General features: G+C 39.2%; 1 protein-coding gene across 2 annotated transcripts; it reads right to left on the reverse strand.

The window, feature by feature from the left end:
• Positions 1 to 1,354: 1,354 nt before the first annotated feature.
• Positions 1,355 to 20,275, reverse strand: aars1 (alanyl-tRNA synthetase 1). 2 transcript variants are annotated; one of them, XM_053623026.1, is made up of 22 exons: positions 20,170 to 20,264; positions 19,246 to 19,298; positions 16,351 to 16,518; positions 15,918 to 16,106; positions 15,578 to 15,723; positions 13,408 to 13,599; positions 13,177 to 13,321; positions 12,946 to 13,091; positions 12,748 to 12,856; positions 12,373 to 12,523; positions 9,680 to 9,804; positions 9,303 to 9,447; positions 9,045 to 9,223; positions 8,823 to 8,936; positions 7,935 to 8,141; positions 7,533 to 7,717; positions 4,952 to 5,060; positions 4,690 to 4,803; positions 4,425 to 4,544; positions 2,868 to 2,954; positions 2,568 to 2,681; positions 1,355 to 2,180 (listed from the first exon to the last, which is right to left on the reverse strand). In XM_053623026.1, the coding sequence occupies exons 3-22, from the start codon at positions 16,492 to 16,494 to the stop codon at positions 2,001 to 2,003; spliced, it is 2,901 nt and encodes a 966-aa protein (XP_053479001.1). In that variant the 5' UTR covers positions 16,495 to 16,518; positions 19,246 to 19,298; positions 20,170 to 20,264; the 3' UTR covers positions 1,355 to 2,000. The 2 variants fall into 2 exon arrangements, with proteins under 2 accessions (XP_053479001.1, XP_053479002.1); XM_053623027.1 differs by lacking the exon at positions 19,246 to 19,298 and having other exon boundaries at positions 20,170 to 20,275.
• Positions 20,276 to 20,728: the final 453 nt, after the last annotated feature.

Raw genomic sequence — 20,728 nt, forward strand, 5'->3', positions numbered from 1 at the left:
AGACCGAGCAAGTTTTCTTACTGTGCATTTTAAGCTCACCTGCTCTTCATTGCATACACACCAACACCCATGATGTCATTTTAACCCTCTTACTGTGCTTTTTTTTTTAATGCATAGTAGCATATTTTGAGGGATTGGCTTTGTGATCACACTTACACCAAGCCTCCTACACTCCTTTCTCTAGAATCTGTCCACTGCTGAGCACTGTGGCTTCAGGACCAGGCAGAACTTTCTCACTTCTGCCATCTTTATTTTCTTTCCATCTGCCCTAACCACCAATAATTCCCTCAAACAATCTTCGAAACAGTCATCGTAGCTGATTATTGCTGAAATCCAGACATGTGACGCTTGCGAGACCATACCATGCATTAATGTAAGTATGCTTAGTACATTTAAGGATTGAGGCAGCAGTGTTAATGTAGGGATTGTTTTTATGAATACACAGATGTTTACTCCCCTCCTCCAGGTGGAAATATACCATTAAAATGATGTGCAATTCATCACCAAAGAGTCCATTGAACAAACCTTTTCCCAAAAAAAAAAAGTGAATTATTTTATGAAAACATCAGGCTTCAAACACCAAAAGCCCATCCAAGACGATAAAATCACTAACAAGCCAATGCTTGTGAGATTATGAGGATTTTGTATAGTACACTTTGTAGTCGTTATTCCCAGCATCCCACAAGGATTACAACATTTACATTGTTGGTGGTCTGACAGAAGACAGAAAAAAAATTGTCCCTCTCAATTACAGTATACTTGTTTGGCATATTAACCTCATCTGTGGTACTGTTTGTGTTTTTAAATGTCACTCTCTTATTTTCTTCATGTCCATGACCTATAGATCTGTGCCTGGCTCCTCTACTGAGGAATTTCCCTTCTTTTCACTGTTGGGGTTACAGCGGTAGATGCAGCTAAGTTGCTAAGAATCTAAGACTGAGGTTTTGTATTACGGATCATTGTGATTTTGGGAGTGAAAGCCCTGCTGTGCTAATGTTTATACTGACCTGACTCCCTCATTGATGTGTTTGACCTAAAGCCTTTCAAACGAACCACTGACGACACACACTGTACATATCCTCCTGGTATTTTATTGCGCTACTTAATAGAACACCAACTTGTTAATGGTGTAGTGACAGTCATCGGGTCAGTGCTCGCTCTCTCTCTCTCCCTCACTTTCCTTTTCCAACCTCTTATGCTATTGTAACAAATAAATGCATATAATATACTGTTGGTCTACCTGTGTGATAATGTAGTACAGTAGTAGTAGGTTTGATTTGAAGCAGGCATGAGGAAGCAGCTAAAGCAGGAAGGGTTTTCATGTGCTATTATGAATGATGAAATGCACCAGTAATTGACTACACTGATCCCTTTTATTCCAGTATGCAAAAGATTTTTCATCTACAGCAGGCCAACAGTAAGACAGCTTGCAATCGAGTAAAATGTCATTCCACAGGACAAGAAACAAGTCAGTCTCTCACTTATTTTAAGTCAGCATGTATGACTATTTAGAATCAATGAACAGCTGGGTCAAACATGTGAAATAAAGGTCATGATGCATTATAAATTAGAACCATTAGAACAACTCCCCAGTAGTGGAAAGAAAATGAGATTATTATTATCTAATGGCACAGAGACAGAAAATGATTATTATACATACACATGTATATATAGATATTAAATTTGCAGTGGTTTTAGTGCTAGGTTCAAGGGTGCTTAACATTTCATTGATACCTGCTTGTGTCAATCAATGAATTATCAGCCAATCAGAAAGGTGTTCCCCCTTTTGTGCTTCTATAGTCTAGGGGAGAGCTGACTGGACGGTGCAATAATATTTTAAGGTGCCATCTTGCCCTCAGTACTTTTCCCAGACACAGAAAGAGGGTGCCAATAGCTTTTGAGATGCAAATTGAGATGGCTCTGTGAACAGACAGCATTGCATTACTCTAAGTCAGATTAGAGAAGGTTTTCAGGCCTTGTCCCTGAACCCTCAGAAGGATCTAGTTTTGTCCCAGTTTGAGTTGGGCAAATTCATTGGCCAGCTTCAGGGCCTCCTGGACACACTGTGTGTTTCTGCCTGTGGCCTGAGCAGACATGTCTTTCCCGCCTCCTTTTCCATCCAGCAGAGGGCACACTTCCTGAACCCACTCATTGGCTTTCAAGCCCTGATTTGAAAGCTCCTGCACAGAAAAGAAGTGAAACAAATATAACACTATTCATTTAAAAATAAAATATTGTGCATTCTTTAAATATCAAAAATAAACACTTATTCAGCTGCACATAATATTGTCCTGTCCTTGAATCGTTCACTATTTTGATTGCAAAAACAGAGAGGAGAGAAAACTTGCAGACATGTAAAAAAATAAATAATAAAAAAGGGTACACATGCATAGTATTCCAGTTACATGACTAGTGGTACCTTCCAAAATACTATAATAGTTTACTAGTCTAACAGGTTACTAGGGGCCTTGCCCCAACAGTATTTGACTCCAGGTCAAATGTAATAGATGATAAAGCACTACTGTGAAAGACTTTTTGAACTTGTGCAGCAGGTTGGTGTAGTTTACCTGTGGCACTTGGCAGAGGCAGATAATCTTGCCAGCTTCATTATCCACAGCAAATAGCATGGCAGCAGTCTGAGGGGACTGAGACTTCAGCAGCTTCAAGGACTCATTCAGAGCCTATATGTTCAGAGAGAGAGGAACATATCCAGCACTCTTACCACTCAAGTTCTTTTTACAATACTGTAAAACGTGATCATAGTTTATGGCAGATGTGTGCTACTGTAGTTTGTTCAGGTAGCCGACCATATGCTATAATCAGTGTCTAGCACATGTGTAGTTTTAATCAGATAAGTGAGACATTACCTTTGCACTAGCTCCACTTTCCATCTCCATGACGAGAAGAGGCTGGTTTGGGCTGCTTTCGATGATCTCTTTTGTCTTCTCCAGAACCTAAAGAAAGGCCAAGACAAAGAAAGCATGCATGCCTTTACGATCATACTTGTGTGTGCACACAGTAGAAGTAATTTTGTTGTACATCCCAGCTGGGGTTAAAGCGTAGGCTCAACCATGATGCACCTGGAGTAAAGAGGGTTAAGAGATTTACTCAAGGCTTCAACAGTCATAGATAGGTGGTGCTGGGATTTTAATGCGATTTGAATATTCCAAGCTCAATTATCAATCAGAGTAACTCCATCGTACTTGAGAGTTCCACCACGGTCATCATCTCCAACAGCAAATCTTAATCAGCCATATTAACACCCACAATGCAGACTAGATTTGATTACAAGGCTGCTGAACTCCACAGGGCCTTCCAAAGAAATGGAGTGCTTAATTTCGTCAATCTCCTCTTTACTCAGTAGATAGGATCAGGAAAAGTGAGGAAAAAAAAAAACATGTTTTAGATGGCCTTGAAAAAGCACCACGGGACTATTTCCTTCTAATTTTTGTAGCAATTGTCTGGCGGCTAATTTTACGCTCTCACTTACAGTAATATTACGCTCTCAGCCACAGTTAAGATGCAAGTGATATAGTGACAGCAAATTCAGAGCCCCACACACACAAAATCTAAACACAGCTTAAGGGCACTTACACACCTATTAGTTCATTTGCTGACTCCAAATCAGGATCCAATACTTTCAATTTGTTTTCACACTGGTTTGACATGGTTTCATACTGCACATAACTGAAAAAAAACAAAACAATAAACCTAAAAGGCATGCAGGGCTGAAAAATGTATTTCTGACCAGTGACGGAATAAGGTTTACATGCAAAAAAAGTAAACAACCCTTTTCCAAGTGCACAAAGAAAACCCTAACATCAACCCAAATGGAGCTTTATATGTAACTAATATAAAATATTTTGTTTATCCCAACCAGCATTTATTTTCTGTTTTTTTCCCCCCAGGGTCCAGATATCTACAACACATCACAATTCTGCTGTCCTTTGTCTCAGTGTGTGCCTCATGGGTCAGATCAGTAGCTCGTATCTACAAAAAAAAAAAAAAAAAAGCCAGAAAATCCAAATACATGGGACGTTTGGTTCACTTCTTGCATTTGAGTTGATTCAGGGTTAAATCTCTCTCTCACTGCAATCAAATCACGTTAAAAGTTTGCTTTGGTCCACACCTGCATGGCGTGAGCTTGCTCTGTTCTTACCTGCCTAAACAAACTGCACTGAGGGAAAGATATACCACAGTTCAAGTCAAACAGACTAAATGCTGCATACGCAAAAAGCACTTTACAAGGTCAACACAATGTAAAGGTCCAACACAATGCCCTACATAATGCCAACTCTGCTTCTCTGCACCGTCACACACTGGTCTGTATAAATAATTAAGGACTGGAAGATGCTGAGCCACCACTGGGATTAGAATGGAAAGGAATAAGAAAGCCTCATTATGCCCATGTGTGTTTCTCTCACCCTCTTCTGCACATCAGCTTTGCTGCTACGGTCCAGGTCATCCATGATCTTTTTCAAGCCCTTCAGAGTCTCCCTCATCTCATCTTTCTGCCACTGGGAGATCACAGCAGTTCCTAAGGTCTGGAACATCAGAAATATATGTTAAAGAGAACATTACGCATTAAATCTTGTGGGGAGGATGTGTATATTTAAAAAAAAAAAAAAAAAAAAAAAAAAAAAAAAAAAAAAGTAGTAAGTGTTAACACATGAGTTAACTGAAGCTCACCTCAGTCAGGTCTGCTATTTCCTTCTGGACGTCTTTATTGGGAGCAGTCTGAGCTTTCACCTTCTTAGCCATGGCAGACAGGGACTGACGCAGGGCATCAGCTTTCCTTTGGGCCTGTTAACATACGACAGTCATCAGAACACACAATTTATGCTGCTACAACATGGAGCATTCAGATTATTATTTAAATAAATGATATTTAATTAATAACAACTAACTAAAAGTCAATGTGTAATAAATTTGTAAGCAGTTGAGTGATCACCTTCTGAGCCGGTACTCCAGTCACAGCCACGATTCGCCTGATGCCCTTAGCGATGGCCTCCTCGGACACGATCACAAACTGGGCAGCATGACCAGAGTTCTGCAGGTGCCTGAGATAACAAGCATGGTTCAAGGTTAAGCCCTTTAATTCGTAAAAATCTGTGTTGTGAGTAGGTCAACCTGACTTGGACTGGCATGTCTGATTGCATCATGTCTCTGGCATGGACATCGCAATCCTTGTTACACTAACTTGTCACAATCGTAGGAGTGAACTCATCTGAAAGGTTTCGCAAGTGTTCAAGTACTGATGAACCAAATACCTCATTTTAAGTATTTAAAATAATCAAAGTATAATAAGATGGGAATAAAGTGTGTCGTTACAGGAATGGCAACAACAGGGAGGTGTGCTGATGTTACCACTCTGATTATTTACCAATAACAGCATGTTATACCTTTTATACCAGAGCAGTTTGTCAAAGATTATAGCCACGTCTTAATTAAAGAGTTAAATCATCGGCTTGCTGGAATTTTTGACCACTCCTCCATACAATATTTTTTCATTTGTAAGATATTTGAGGGTTTTCTTGCATGTACTGCCCATTTCAAATCACCCCACAACATTTAAATGGGATTCAAATCAAGGCTTTGACTAGGCCATTCCATAACCCTCCAGTTCCTCTTTCTAAGCCATTCTTGGTGGATTTGCTAGTGTGCTTAGGATCTTTATGCTTTTAAAAGGTCCACTTTTGGTTCAACTTCAAGTTTCGGACAGATGTCCTCACATTTTCTTGAAGCACTCTTTGATATGATGCAGAATTTATAGTTGAATCAATGAATGCAAGCTGTCCGGTCCCCGAGGCAGCGAAGCAATCCCAAACCATAACATTTCCACCACAGTGCTTCACAGTTGGTATGAGGTGCTTCTCCTGAAAACCAAACATGTCTGCTGTTTGACTGATTTGACAGTCCAGAGCACATTATTCCAAAAGGCCTGGTCTTTGCCTACAGTGTATGCTCATTGGAAAACTCTTGCAGAGGCTTTTTCCTGGCAAATTTGTGCAGTCTCTTTCTGATAGTAGAAGCATTCACTTTGACACCAACAGTTGCAAGACTTACTAGCAGATCCTGTGATGAAATTTTGGGGTTCTTAGAAACTTCTTTTTGTATCAGATGGTCTGCTCTTGGGCTGAATTTGCTGGGACGGCCAGCCCTGGACAAATTGGCAGTCATATGAAATCTGCGCCATTTGTAAATGATTTTCTTTACAGTGGAACGATGCATTTTAAATATTTTTTAGATCTTTTTAAATCCCTTGCCAGACTCAGACATCCACAACCTTTTTTTGAAGGCCTTACAAAAATCTTTTGATCTTGAAATGATGACACTACACACCTCAATAACAAAGGGAACACCAGACACTAGATATGAGAGGGGCTTAAATAAGACCGGTTCCACCTGCACTCCCTAAGCAGGTTCTAATCACTGGCACAAAATTTTCAACACCCGATTCTAATTTATGGATTTGAAGGTGTGATAAATGTAGGGGTGTACTTACTTTTCCCAACCATGTGACTGCTCTTTTTTTGTTGTTAAAGTGTGAAAATTACTAGCAAATTTTAACTTCTGTGTGGCATTTGATAGAGTGCATCACCTTTATTAACAGGCACTGTTTCAAAGAGGATAAAATGTTTGCTTTTCCATATTTTATATATATATATATTATATATATATATATATATAAAATTATTAAATACTTATTTTCGACAAGTAAATCTGTGATTTGCCTTGCAGCCATCACTTATAGAATATGCACGGCATGTAAATTTGACCGACCCATGTCCTCCTGCCATCCTAAATAGCTTGCATTTGTCATAGACAGATGTACACTTCATGGCCAAAAGTTTGTGGACACTTGACCATTACACCCATATGTGGGACTTCCCCAAACCGGTTGCCACAAAGTTGGAAGCACACAGATGTATAGAATGTCTTTGTATGATGTAACATTCAGTTTCCCCTTCACTGGAACTAAGAGGCAAACCTGTTCCAGCATGACAATGTGTAGCAAGGGCCATGAAAACAAGCACAAAACCCTGACTTCAACCCCACTGAACACCTTTGTGATGAACTAGGATGCTGACTACGCCCTAGGCCTCCTCGCCGGACATCAGTACCCGACCTCACTAATGCTCTTGTCTAGATGGGCAAATCCCCACTTTCTACAAATTCTGGTGGAAAGCCAAACCTCTCAAAATGCATCATATTCACAGTTTATGAAGTTCGCCAATATGCTAGCATAGCACAGAGCATAAGGAGAGTAATGAATGATTATCCTACAGGACCTCCTATTCAGTGGCTTTAAGCTATTTCACACCACAAACTAAGCTCATATGCAACACTCCCCGATTTAGTCCATTACACAAATACTGAGAAAGCCTCTGTTTTATGTAGAAAAATGTGAAATTACCAGCATGTCAACAAACTTGACCCAAACACCAATCTATATAATTCAGAATCAGCCATCCAAGAGGAGTGCACTAACTAAAATGCTGTTTGTGAGTGCAGAAGTACTTTAAACTTACGTTCCACCACAGAACTCAACGGAGGTGAGAGCGCCTGCAGTGCTGCTCGGGTCGGCCAGTAGATCCTCCACAGGGACGCCGATGGACACAACCCTCACAGGGTCTGGATAAGTCTCGTCAAAGACAGCACGCAGGCCCTGGATAGCTTTGGCAGCTGCAAGTGAGGCCTCCTTGGCATACACTGGCTATAGGGAAGGAAATACCATGAATGGTGGTTATAATGTAGTTTAACAAGTTTGGCTACTGAAAACATGACATTAATCAAGACTTGGATACTGAGTAACCAAAAAAAATTCTATCATACATATAACAAGGCAATTTAACTTCTGGAAGGAATTTGGGTTTAAAAGATAGGAAGGTTTAAATGTGCAAAACTCTTTCTAATAGGACTTATTGTACTACCTTGGCATCCTTTATCATGGCGCTGGCGATTTCCTCAGTTCGGCGCACCTCCTCTGTGCTCATAGCTCCCTTGGCAGTAAAGTCAAAGCGCAGGCGGTCTGGTGCCACAAGGGAACCACGCTGATCAGCTTCACCAAGCACTGACCTCAAAGCAAAGTTCAGGATGTGGGTGGAAGTGTGGTTACTCATGATGGGCCTGCGGCGAGCCTGAAGGAGTCCAAGAGCAGGGAAAGAAGATACATTTATGGTATAATAGACTTCACAGGAGACAAAAAAAAACTGCACAAAATAACTGGAACTTTTGTCATCAGAAAGATGGAACACTGGTCCTGAATCCCACATGTGACTACATGAAAATATCTCCTTTGTTGATGCTATTTGTGCCATCAAATGAAACATTTTGCATTTCTGAACTTGTAATATATAAAAAATAATAATAAAAACAAACAAACAAACAAAAAAAAAACCTTAAGCCAGTCTTTAAGACAAGTAAACTAGGGTTTTTAATGCTTTGATAACTTCCTTACAATATTATCTTGTCATATCTCGGTTACTCTGACTGCTTGGATTTAATTCTATCCGATTTTAACTGTGTTAATCCGAGCACTTCCTCTGTGTTGAATTTAAGGGTTCCTATCTGGGCCAATTTTCGTTTTTGAAGGTGCTGAGGGGAAATAAATAAATAAATAAATAAATAAATAAATAAATTTACCTCAAAGGGTTTCAAGAGACATGCCATATACAAATGAAACCTCACTTTATGTGCTCCAGAAACCCAAGTATTGTTTAGACTTCTTAACAAAGATCCAAATCTAAAACAATGATCTGAGCTATGCAAATAAATATAGAATAAAATAAATGAATAGATTAAATAAGCTCATCTCTTACCTCATCAACATGCAGAGTGAGACGGTCTCCAACCTTCAGCGTGCCATATACAGTTCCAACATGCAGCACGTAGCCTCCACGCACCTGAGTATTCTTCACCGTGAACTCCATCCTCTGAGACACACAGAACACAATCAAAATGCAGAATATGTGGGTTAAAGGAACAACTGCTTGAGCTCCTTTTTAAAATAACACCCCTTCCTCTTTTCCCACGTCTCTTACGTCCTCTGTGGAGTCGTTCTCACGCAGCATGTATCCCTCGTCGAAGGTCTGACCTCCCTGCTCAGCATAGAAAGATGTCTTATCGAGCACCACACCACATTCCTGTCCTGTGCTCACCTCATCCACGAACGCACGCTCACGCCTCAGAGCAAGCACCGTGCCAACAGCCTGCTCAAACTCTGCACGCACGCATGCACTCTTGGTTACAACATGACTACACACACACACACAGACTAATGTGTGGCAAATGTTAGTCACCGTAGTTGCCGTTGTCATCAGAGGTGTAGCTGTATTTCAGTGTGTCATCGGTGGCAGGGACTCCTTTGTTTCTCAGCTCCTCAATGGCATAGATGTCCAGCATGATGTGGTCCTCACCTCCAGCACCTTTGCCTTGGGACTTCAGCTAACAGCACACAAAGGAGAGAGAACCTTTAGAGCCCATGTAAACTTCTTACTTAGTCCAGTGCTAAACAGTCACTGGCTGTATTTACGAAGTGTATGTTCTCAGTAAGATTTCTGTGTTTCCCAAGATCCTATGTGTTTAGGAAAGAAAATGGTAGTGGTTCTAATTTGACCATAAAAGTTAGTTGTTCCAAACACTTTTCAGCATCACGGAGCAACTTGAGCTTTCCCACCTGTGCAGCTTTCTTCTCCTCCTCAAACGCACCTAGGTCTACTCCCATTCCTTTCTCCTCTGCAATGAGGACAGTCAGGTCCAGAGGGAAGCCATAGGTATCGTATAGCAGCCAGGCAGTGTCCCCTGCACAGGATGAAACAGAGTATGCATAACACATACAAGCTATCTGCTGTCAACTGTTAGCTCACTTTTCGGTTTTGACAATGTGACGGTTTAGGTGCAGCTCACATTTTGACAGCTGATATGATTGCAACCTGAATCAATTAGCCATGTCTTGTTTGCTATGCCACGTAGTGATCCAAAAAAAGTACACTTAACAAGGTTGTAGACATTTTTTAGGAAGACTGACTGGTGCGTTTGTTTAACTGGCATCTTACTTAACATACAGGCAGACAGCCAGAACAGAACCAGGAAGTAGCCTAAATTAATTTTTTTTAATAAAAATTAATTAATTAACTAAAAATAACATTAAAAAAAACCTTAATTTTGGTGGAATATACTTATGTTTTTCTAAAGAAGAGATGTCGGTGTATTACCTGCAGAAAAACTAAATTCTGATTAAAATTTTAGTCGTAATTTTTGGCCGTTTTCCAGAATTCTGCCACAGCGACATCTAATGGGATTTCTAGACCACGACACACACTAAATAGGGTAAATAAGTATTCTGATGTTGCTTTTGCAATGTAATATATTTCCAGTGTATATATCCACTTCAAAATTACACACAATACATTTTGACTTGATACTTATTAATACAAACAAAAATGCATAAACAAATGTGTTTAAAGAACAAACTTGATAAGGGGGAAAAGTAGTCGGAGACTACAAATGACCAACATTAGTACTTCATTTGTCATGCTGTTGCTGGCAATTACAGCTTTTTTAAGTAATTTTTTGTAGAAGCGTGGTTCTGTTAAAGCCCATTCCTCTTGGCAAATCGTCTTCAATTCCATAAGCTTTCGATGATCCCTATGATGGACTCGAAATTTCAAAATCCTCCATAAATTTTCAAGGTATTCATGTCAGAAGATCGGCTAGGCAATGCCAGGCCTCCTTGAGTTATTCTGGCTGTAGGTTTTGGGTCACTGCCTTGCTGAAACCTCCATGTTAATCCCCAGATTCTGTTTCTGATGCTGAGGAGATTAAATTCTCGAATACATCCAGGTACTTCACGCCATTCATGTTTACTCTCATGACGTGTAATGCCCCGGTACTGTTTGCAGGAGCAACCCTCCTATGTCTGTACTTCACTGTGGGTATGGTGTTCTTGAAATCATATGCATAACCCTTCTTTCTCAAAACATGAGGAGCTGAATTATTGCTAAGAGGTATATTTTTGTTTTCACTGACCGGAGTGTATTGTTACAAGAGTTCTGATTTCTCTAAATGCTATTAGATGTGCGTCTCTCTGGTTCTTTTTTAACCAGAGGAGTTTTACGCATGGTGTAGGAATGGCGATAATTGCAGTGCAGTTCACTGCGTATTGTTCTCTGTGTAACTGCTGCTTTCAGGACATCCTGCAACTTGCACGGTGCACCTGCCTTGGGACTTGTACATCATTGAGCCAATTATACTGTCTGTTCTTTGCTATGGCTCTGTAGCTTTTTCCATTCGAGTGCTCTTTAATGTTGTCCCTGAGAACTTTAGGAAGCTCCTTCATCATCATCATGCTGCTTGTTGCGTGAAATCTTCCCAACTAACCTTTTATGACGACACCAGGAGCAATTTGCACAAGAACACTTTTTGCAGTATTTATATTTAGAACATTATTTATTTTTCTGTAGCCTTACACACACACACACACTTCCAAAAAAGTTGGGACACTGTATAAAATGTAAATAAAAACAGAATGCAATGATTTGCAAGTCTCAAACCCATATGTTATAAGTAACACTTTTCCAGCCTTTCGTTGTCTCCGTCCCAACTTTTTTGAGATGTGTTGCAGGCATGAAATTCAAAATGACCTTATTTTTTCCCTTAAAATGGTACATTTACTCAGTTTAAACATTTGATATGTTTTCTATTGAGAATAACATGGGATTACGAGATTTGCAAATCATTACATTCTGTTTTTACTTACATTTTACAGTGTCCCAACTTTTTTGAAATTGGGGTGTAATTAATTTTTTATATATAAAAAATCCAAGTGTCCAAATACCTTCCCCCTCAATTAAGTTTTTTTTAAAAAATATATATATTTGTTTTATACTCATGAACACATACTTTCATATTCATTAGTACACATATAAAGACCTTAATTGTGCAAATGTTGATATATGCACTGGAGCTATATTTATTTAAAAAATAATAATAAAATTAAAAAGGTGTCTGAATACTTTTTTCCCACTGTAACCTGAGCAGACCTCAAAAAGTCTGACGTCAAGATAAGGCAGTTAGGCTTGTAATATCACTATTTGACTTGTTTAATTTCTCAATAATCTTACAGTAATTACTTTTGTAGTTTACCTTATTGGCCAGTGAAAGATGCTAAACAGCGAGTTATCATAGCGATCAGTGTTGTTCTGTGTACGTAGTTATAGAAACAACTAACGACGAACAGCTCTGAGCAGAATTCAGTGTGAATGGACTATTAGAATGGGGATACGTAAACCACGCAAGCTTTGCACACACTTTTCACACCAGTGAACCAGTGAAAGATAAATTAATTTAAGAGAGACTAGAGACACTAACCTGGAATAGTTTTGCTGTCTCCAAGGTTTTGGATCTTCCTGTCCAGGATGCGTCGCCCCCTACTAAGAGTCTTAAGAAACTGCATTTCCTCTTCATTAATGACATCCTTCACAGAGTCTGGGTCTTTCTTCAGCTCTGGGAAAGCATCTCCCTGTGAGCAGAGATTATATAAATCAGGAAAATCTCTCAAAAACTGTTTTTTTTTAAAAAAAAAAAACCACAACAACCTCTTGGATGGCAGCAATTAAAGAAATTAAGATTCTTATTACATTAACTCTAAATAAAATGGCAAATAAGAGATGGACAAAAATCAAGAGTTCCACTAAACCAGTGCATTCAAACGTTAATATCTTTCTCTCTAGGATGCATTCTCACCAGTGACTGCACCACCACGTCCACCAGAGAGGCGAAGAAGCCCTTCTGAGCCCCCAGCTTCTCATGAGCATACCGTACAGCGCGTCGCAGGATCCTTCTCAAAACGTATCTACAGAGACACACACAGACAAGCTTTAATACAGTCACAAACTATGCAATACACCACAATTATTGCTGAGCGCTACTCCATAATCTCACCCCCTTCCAGTGTTGTCAGGTCGACCACCGTCAGACAGAGCTATAGTGATGGTGCGGGCGTGGTCAGCTAGAACACGATATGCCATGTCAATGCCATCTTGGTCTTCTGATCCAACTTTTCCAGTGTAAAGCCTGGCTCCTGTGCCCTTCGCAAACAAAACCAAACTTGTGCTTGTTAGGTTAGGGAAAAATACAATAACAAATACATAGGGCCTACAGATGTGCTTATACCTTCTGGATAGCTTCAAAGTAAGGAATGAAGAGGTCTGTGTCGTAGTTAGACATCGTGTTCTGCAGGACAGAGACCAGTCGCTCCAGCCCCATTCCAGTATCAATGCTCTTCTTAGGAAGAGGCTTCAGCTCTGTCTCGGACTCTCTGCATAGGGTATTCAAAAAGTTAGATTAAATTAGTTTGTGCATCCACATGTCTGTTTACCCAAAGTCAAAGTGCCTTTATTCTACCTATTGAACTGGATAAACACCAGATTCCAGATCTCCAGCACATTAGGGTCGTCCATGTTGACAAGGTGTGAAGCGTCTCTGCCTCCGATGCGGTCGTAGTGGATTTCACTACAGGGCCCACAGGGACCAGTGTCTCCCATCTCCCAGAAATTGTCCTTCATGTTACCTGGCAGGATACGCTCCTCTGCCACCCTGACACACAGTACAGACACACAGCAGACCTTGAGGAAACATTCCACCCAAATGTACCATGGACACCAAGTGTCATTAACAGCATTATATAGACAGACATATTAGAAACGTGTGAATAAGTCACTGCTTCAGTAGCACATACTCGGATTATGCATCAACTACTACTCCTATTATCTAATAACCAAAATGTTGGCCAATACTTTAACAACATTTTGTCAATGGCAAATACAACAATGTACAAAAACTATGAGCTAATAATTTAGCTACAGTGTCATCCTCTCATATTTCCCTTTGTTTGTATTGAATGCACATAACTAGTTGCCCATACATCAACTAGTTACATTACGCTAGCCATCAATTTTTAGCGTACTCTGTTAGGTTTCTGGGCAACAGCTTTGACTTTCTAGAGCATAGAACAATAGTATGCAATTTGTGACATGTCCATGTTGTGCTGCATGTTAGTTTCAGCAATAAATAATACAGGAGTTATTCTAATGTGTCTCGTTTCACCCACTTGCTTGTGCTGTTTGTTTATTTCCGTCATGGCCCAGTCACTGCAAGTTATTCAAATGAATCTCTCGCGCTACATGAAAGGACAAAATCTGCGATTTTCAAATGATACGCCAAAATACAAACAGTTTATGACTGCTGAACTGATGGATGCAGATTTCACACTTACAAGACAGTTAGACTCTTAATTATAGTGCTTGATACACTTCTACAAGCACCACATACAGTCGTGTTAGTACAATGTCAATGTATATTACGGGTGTAACAGTACATTCAAGTCAGTTTGATTCAATTCATAACACTGGCTTCAGCATTTATGATTGAATTCAGAATATTGTAACAAAATTTTGAAGAAAAAAAAATTACAGAACACACTATTTCTAAACAATAAAAAATGCAAAATGTGCATTTTTCTGTGTATGAAACTAAATAATAATAGGTTTAATATTGTACACAAAATGTACTACAGATTCATGATGTTAAAAATATATAAATAAATAAATAAATAAATTGATAAATTCTCCTAAAAATTTGATTGAATAAACAAAAGTCTCTGACCTGGGAAAAATGATCAACTGAAACATAATGAGCTCCACACAAGTGCCTGAGGAATCGTTCTTAAACAGTAATAGTGCTTCAGAGTCACGAGTTCTGCGGCCTCATTCTTGAGCACTGTAGTTCACAGTGAAGTGGGGCGGGCGTCATTTGAAATTTACTGAAGATCTTTTTTTAACCGTTATAACATGGCTGTGTAACTGTATAACTTATAATGCATGTCGGGATTTGCGATCCGGTGCGATCAGTCAGATCGCTATATATTTTAAGGGTTGTGCAGATTGTGACCTATGGTGTTCAAAGTGCAATTGTATTAGATGCATAATTAACATAATGCCGATATTCACGATATGAATTGCACACTGTCTTTTTTTTTCCCCCATCATTACAGCCCTAGAGTATATAGATGAGTGCAGGTAAGTGCGAGGCCAATGTACATAGTTGTGCGTATATATTTTTCAGACATTTAATAGTCAGAGAAAATACCCATGCCATGGTTACAAAAACAAACATGATTACAACAACAAACAACCAACAACAAAAAGATAGGTCATGAACAATAAGAAAAACATCACCACCTCAACCCTAAAACCCCATAATCCTTTGTTCTTCTGTCTGTGAAAGGTTGACATTTGCCTTTCACCTGGATGTGCCTGGGTGTGTCGTTGAAAGCCTGCAATCTGCTAATCCCACTTGTAAGAATGTTGTTCGATGCAGCAGCCTTGCATCATATGCCTAATTTTTCAAGAGTTAATATAAATGTTTGTGTAGTGTGAGATATCAAACTGTGATGGTTGTAAAAAAAATAAAAAAATTAACAGCATACATTTTCTAATCTAGGGGTAGATTTAAAGTGTTTTTTTGTGTCGGTTGTGTGCTAAACACTCATCTTCTCATCTACATTCACACTTACCCTAGGTCAAGCCAGATCTGCTTGCACTCATTGTCACACTCAAGACCTGCTTCAGCATGTCCTCCAAAGTAGGTGAAATACAAGCGCTCGAGAGGGATGCCAAACTCCTGGGTCAACAGCTCCAGAGCCATCTTACAGGCCAATTGCTAAAGATGGAACAGGAGGAAAAAACAATTCCACAAGAATTTAACTGCAGCCTAAACCTTCTACTACATTCTGTTACATGAGAAGCAGTAAGAGAAATATATTTGATCGCTTTTTATTTAATCAGATTCGTTCATTCAGAATGTCGTACTCAATAACTCTTGTATTGCTGCCCGGTTGGGTCCCTATATCTTACTTTAAAGTAATCTCCAAAGGACCAGGAGCCCAACATCTCAAAGAAGGTGTGGTGGTACACATCCTTTCCCACGTCATCCAGGTCATTATGTTTACCACCAGCACGGATGCACTTCTGGGTGTTGGCAGCACGCTTCAGTCTAGCCATGGGGTGGGATGGGTCGATGGTGTTTAGGAAAATGGGTTTGAACTATGAAAAGATTAGGTGAAAACAAAGGACATGATTCCAGAAAACAAAATAACCCTCGCAACTGTACTTTTGCCCCAGGAAGAAACTGCAGACATGACAGACTACAGTTTCAATTTTCTTTACATAAAGCCTGTTCATACACGTCAAGCTTTTGCATTCAAAGACGCTAATATTATAGTAAATTATACAGCTTAGAAAACTGTTGTCTACTAATACTACATTAACAAGGGTGTGACAGTCTTACCTGGTTCATGCCAGCATTAGCAAAGAGTAGGGTTGGGTCATCCAGGGGAATGGTGGAGGACGAGTGCACATACTCATGCTCATAGCGACGGAAGAAGTCAATAAACTTCTCACGGATCTGAGCAGCAGTCAGTGAAGTGTCCATGCTGGCTGGGTTGTTCAAAGAGGACTAGGAAATCAGAAAACACAACAACAACTTGTCTTAAAAATTCTGCCTTAAAAAACATCACTTCCTAGCACATTTGAGCCATACATCTAGGGAAGGAGTAATCATGTTAAACCAGCAATTTAGCAAGCTATTGTAATTGCAAGCCAAACAAACAAGGCAAATACTGTATGCCAAACCCTGTAACTCATTCTTCTCTTGCTGCATTTAATCCCATGTAGAGCACACTAGAAACCAAAGACATAAAAGAGAAGTTCCCCTTTGAACACACTTCTCCGATTAAAAGAGTTCAGCAGGCTTTCTCCAACTTCACCTGGCGTCTCTATTACAATTTAGAAAATGGCAAGAAACAAGCATTGAACTTGAATGAGGATCAAGAGAACCTCATACAAAATGAAAGCAACATACGTCTTTCAAAACACCTGACTACTATCCTATGGGTGGAAAAAAGAAAAAGAAAAAAAACATCCTCATGGGAGGCTCCTCATGGCAAACAGCTCTACAGGGTGTCTCAAAAGTCTCTGTACATAGGGGCAATTAACACTTTTTAAACAAATGTCTTCGACAAAAGAAGGACGTATTGAAATCATTCTCATGGCTGGATTGGGAAGTTGTCCTAAGGTTGCATTGGACTTTAACAGGAAACATGGTGAGCACATCACACACACAGCAAACACACTGCAACTGTGTGTGGAGACTTTTGGGACCAGCAGCACTAATAACTGCGCTGTTGCTTCCAGGACTACTGAATAGTAACACCATTTCTCACAATACCTCTTTAGTAAGAGCACAGTAGATGTGGTAGCAACATCAAAATAAAATACATCCCCTACAAATCTGAACTGCTTTAACATCTGCCTCATCGTGGCCTTTAGTCGAAATGCAAACCAGTCTACGAATTTGCATTTTGCTACAGAACACTCAAACATGCAACCCAAGTCTCTATGATATGAAGAAACAAAACAGTACTAAAATGGATGTAGTGTTAATGCAGCAACAAAGTAAAGTGCAGTAGAAAAAGAATGCGTGACTGCAAGCTTCCACCGCAGACCGTTGAGCAATTTCACTACTGAATCTGGTAGAGTTATGAAACTCACGATGCCACAGAAGTCACGAGGCCCTCATGCACTGGCAAAACACACAAGCCTAATATCTTGCCAAGATATCATTTAAGTCCTGCAAATATTAGTGCGAGCAACCATATGGTGTTCAACTCAAGTCAGGATGCAACATACAGTAATCCACTACTTCAAGCATTTCCTTAAGAGACAGGCTGAGCTGACCACACACACACCCCCTGCACAAACTGATGCTTCACCTGCCAGCATGTAAATGCTTTGGCACAGAAAAAAGTGAGATGGAGAGCCATGTGGATGAGATGACGACACTGCAACACTCCTATGGAGGCAGACATGAATGGGAAATGAGAGTCCTCTGTTTCACATATGCAAATGTATAAAGTGTTAGGTGTTACCAATAAACCGACTCTCCGGCTGGATCTGCTGACTTTAATTCAAACTTTTTGAGCAAATGTTAGTGACTGTTCTGCACTTGATACGGTTCTCCAGCTCACATCACAGCTGCAGGTTATACAAGTTGATTTGGACGACTACATGCAGGTTTGCCCGACTCACCACCAGTGTGTAAAACCTGACCGGGTTGTGCTTGTGTGAACCCGTGTTCCTAATGACTAATCTCTGTTGCTGACAGACAAACACTAATCACTAGAGATGCACCGATACTAAATTTCTCAGCCAATACCGATAAACAACTATTCAGAGTGATATCCGCCTATACCAATAACCGTTAGGTCTGTCTTTTTTTGCCTTTTATGCCTTCTTATAAATTAGTAATAATTAATTCCACAATTCTGAAGGAAATGCAAATAAAAACTTTATTCTCTCCATTTCAACATTTGGTCACTGGTCTTAAACATAAAACACATTACATAAAACACTAACTAAATTCTGAATATTAAAGTAACATTTCTTAACTTATTGAATGCTATTAATTCACATTAACAAAATGAATTGATTGAATACTAAAAAACCTCCTGTTAGGTTCACATTCACTCACCACAAACAAAAGCATTTCTACTTCATCACTGAACATCAAACTGGCAATATATAATAAACTTTTTTATACATTAACATTAACTGGATATGAAATGTACTACTCTACTAATATATTTTTCTGTGCAATATATATTTTTTGTCAACTCATCTTCATTTAAATCTTTCAACAGTGTACTGGCACTTTCATTCAGCGCAGAAAAAAAAATAAAATAAATTGACTCGATGACGAAACTCAAGCTGCAGCGTCCAGTGTAAAATTTATCAGTGCAGAGCTTACAGAGATTACAAACTACTGTTTTGTCAACATTCCACACAAGAGACATCTTTACACGCAGCATGAAATCGTTGTGTTTTCCTGCCCTCTTTTGATTGATAGGATATAATCAGCCCTGATCATCGGAGGTTTCTAAACTATGGGCCGATAGCGTGAAAAATTGCCTTTATCGGCCAATACATTGGTGCATCTCTACTAATCACCATTGTTTGCCTTGTTTGTGTATGTATTGTCTTGTTCTTCTCTGTTATATCTATATCTCGTTTTCTCTCTCCCTCACACTAATATTATATTATATTATATTATATTATATTATATTATATAATATATATATATATATATATATAAACAAGTAACAAAAGCAAGTAAATCCATCCATACCTGTTCCCTTTGCGTCTATTTCCTGACTGCTCACTACCACAGCTTCTTTTTGTCTGTTATTGAGAGAAATGATCGTATTTTGTAAATACATATAAAACAGACAGGTTGTTGTAACACCATAAACAAAAACTATTTTGCAATCTGATCAAACTCTACTCTATCCTAAATCACTTCCAAAAAACAACCCTCTTTCATATACAATGTTTTGATCATCATCATCATGATGATGAATTAACGCTATTAGAATATGTAAGTGACTCTATGGCGTCATCTGGCGACTTTGAGCCTATACTAAGCAATTTTTACCCCTGAAGTGAGCTGACAACACTGCGTGTATAAACACTTGGGTAAGATTCATGCAGTTCATTCAATTCATGCATCAGCACTTGACCAGTCCTCATATGCATGTGTCAGAGATAAGTGATCATTTAAATGCATGAACATATATATGAATCTACACGACACGGTGGACTTTACCTACTCAAAATAAACAAACAAACAAATAAATAAATAAAACAAGCAAACAAATAAATAAATAAACAAGCATGCTTAAGACTGATCTGAACACATATTTGGAGCTATAGTTTCATGCCTATTGCGCAGGTTTAAACAGCAGCACTGATTTAACACCTCAGAATAATAATTAAATCGTAGCTCCTGTTTCATATTAACCACAAAATACCATCAGTTTGCTCGAGTGCTAAAGACGTGATTTCTAATTAAGTCCAGGTTCACTGCCAGACAGTTAGCTCGCTAGCTAGCTTTAGCTATTCGACACGCGACGAGAGAAGCCTGTGCTGTATAATGTGTCGTGTACAGAACAGCTTCGGCAGTAGGATAGGAAACCTAAGGCATGATAAAGTTACGAGAAATATACCCAAAGAAACACGAGAAAGAATGCATAATAATAGTAGTACATCTCACCGAAATGCTCCGAATAACCACACCTGTCTTCACACACACATACACTGCTCAAACACGCCGGTACGGAAAAGAACACTAAGAAGCCGGGGTCAGGCCCATGCCGCGTTCCTATTGGTCATCTGGAGGTGACGCCTTATCTTTACAACAATCCTATTGGTTGAAGAAGCTGTCAATAACAGACAATGCCAAGCTCATTTTCATTACTGGATGATGCAACTTAAAAGGAAGAGTTGAGTCATATCACAAAACATTAAGATGATAATCAAGTGTTATTGCTTCAAAATGTTTATGCATCAAGATGTAATATGATGTCATCAAGAACATGATAATAATAATAATAATAATAATAATAATAATAATAATAATAACAACAACAAAAGCCTAACTTACCATGAGAAAAATGGCAGAGAGAACTGTACACCACACACACACACACACACACACAAACAAACAAACACACACAGTGACTGGTTTTCATCAGTGTCTAGCTATCATCTTACATATTATATTCATAGATTACTGTACAAACAGGTTGCTGCATACAGACCAGACATCAGCT

Source organism: Ictalurus furcatus, chromosome 4, assembly GCF_023375685.1.
Source record: "Ictalurus furcatus strain D&B chromosome 4, Billie_1.0, whole genome shotgun sequence".
NCBI classification, from domain to species: Eukaryota; Metazoa; Chordata; class Actinopteri; order Siluriformes; family Ictaluridae; genus Ictalurus; species Ictalurus furcatus.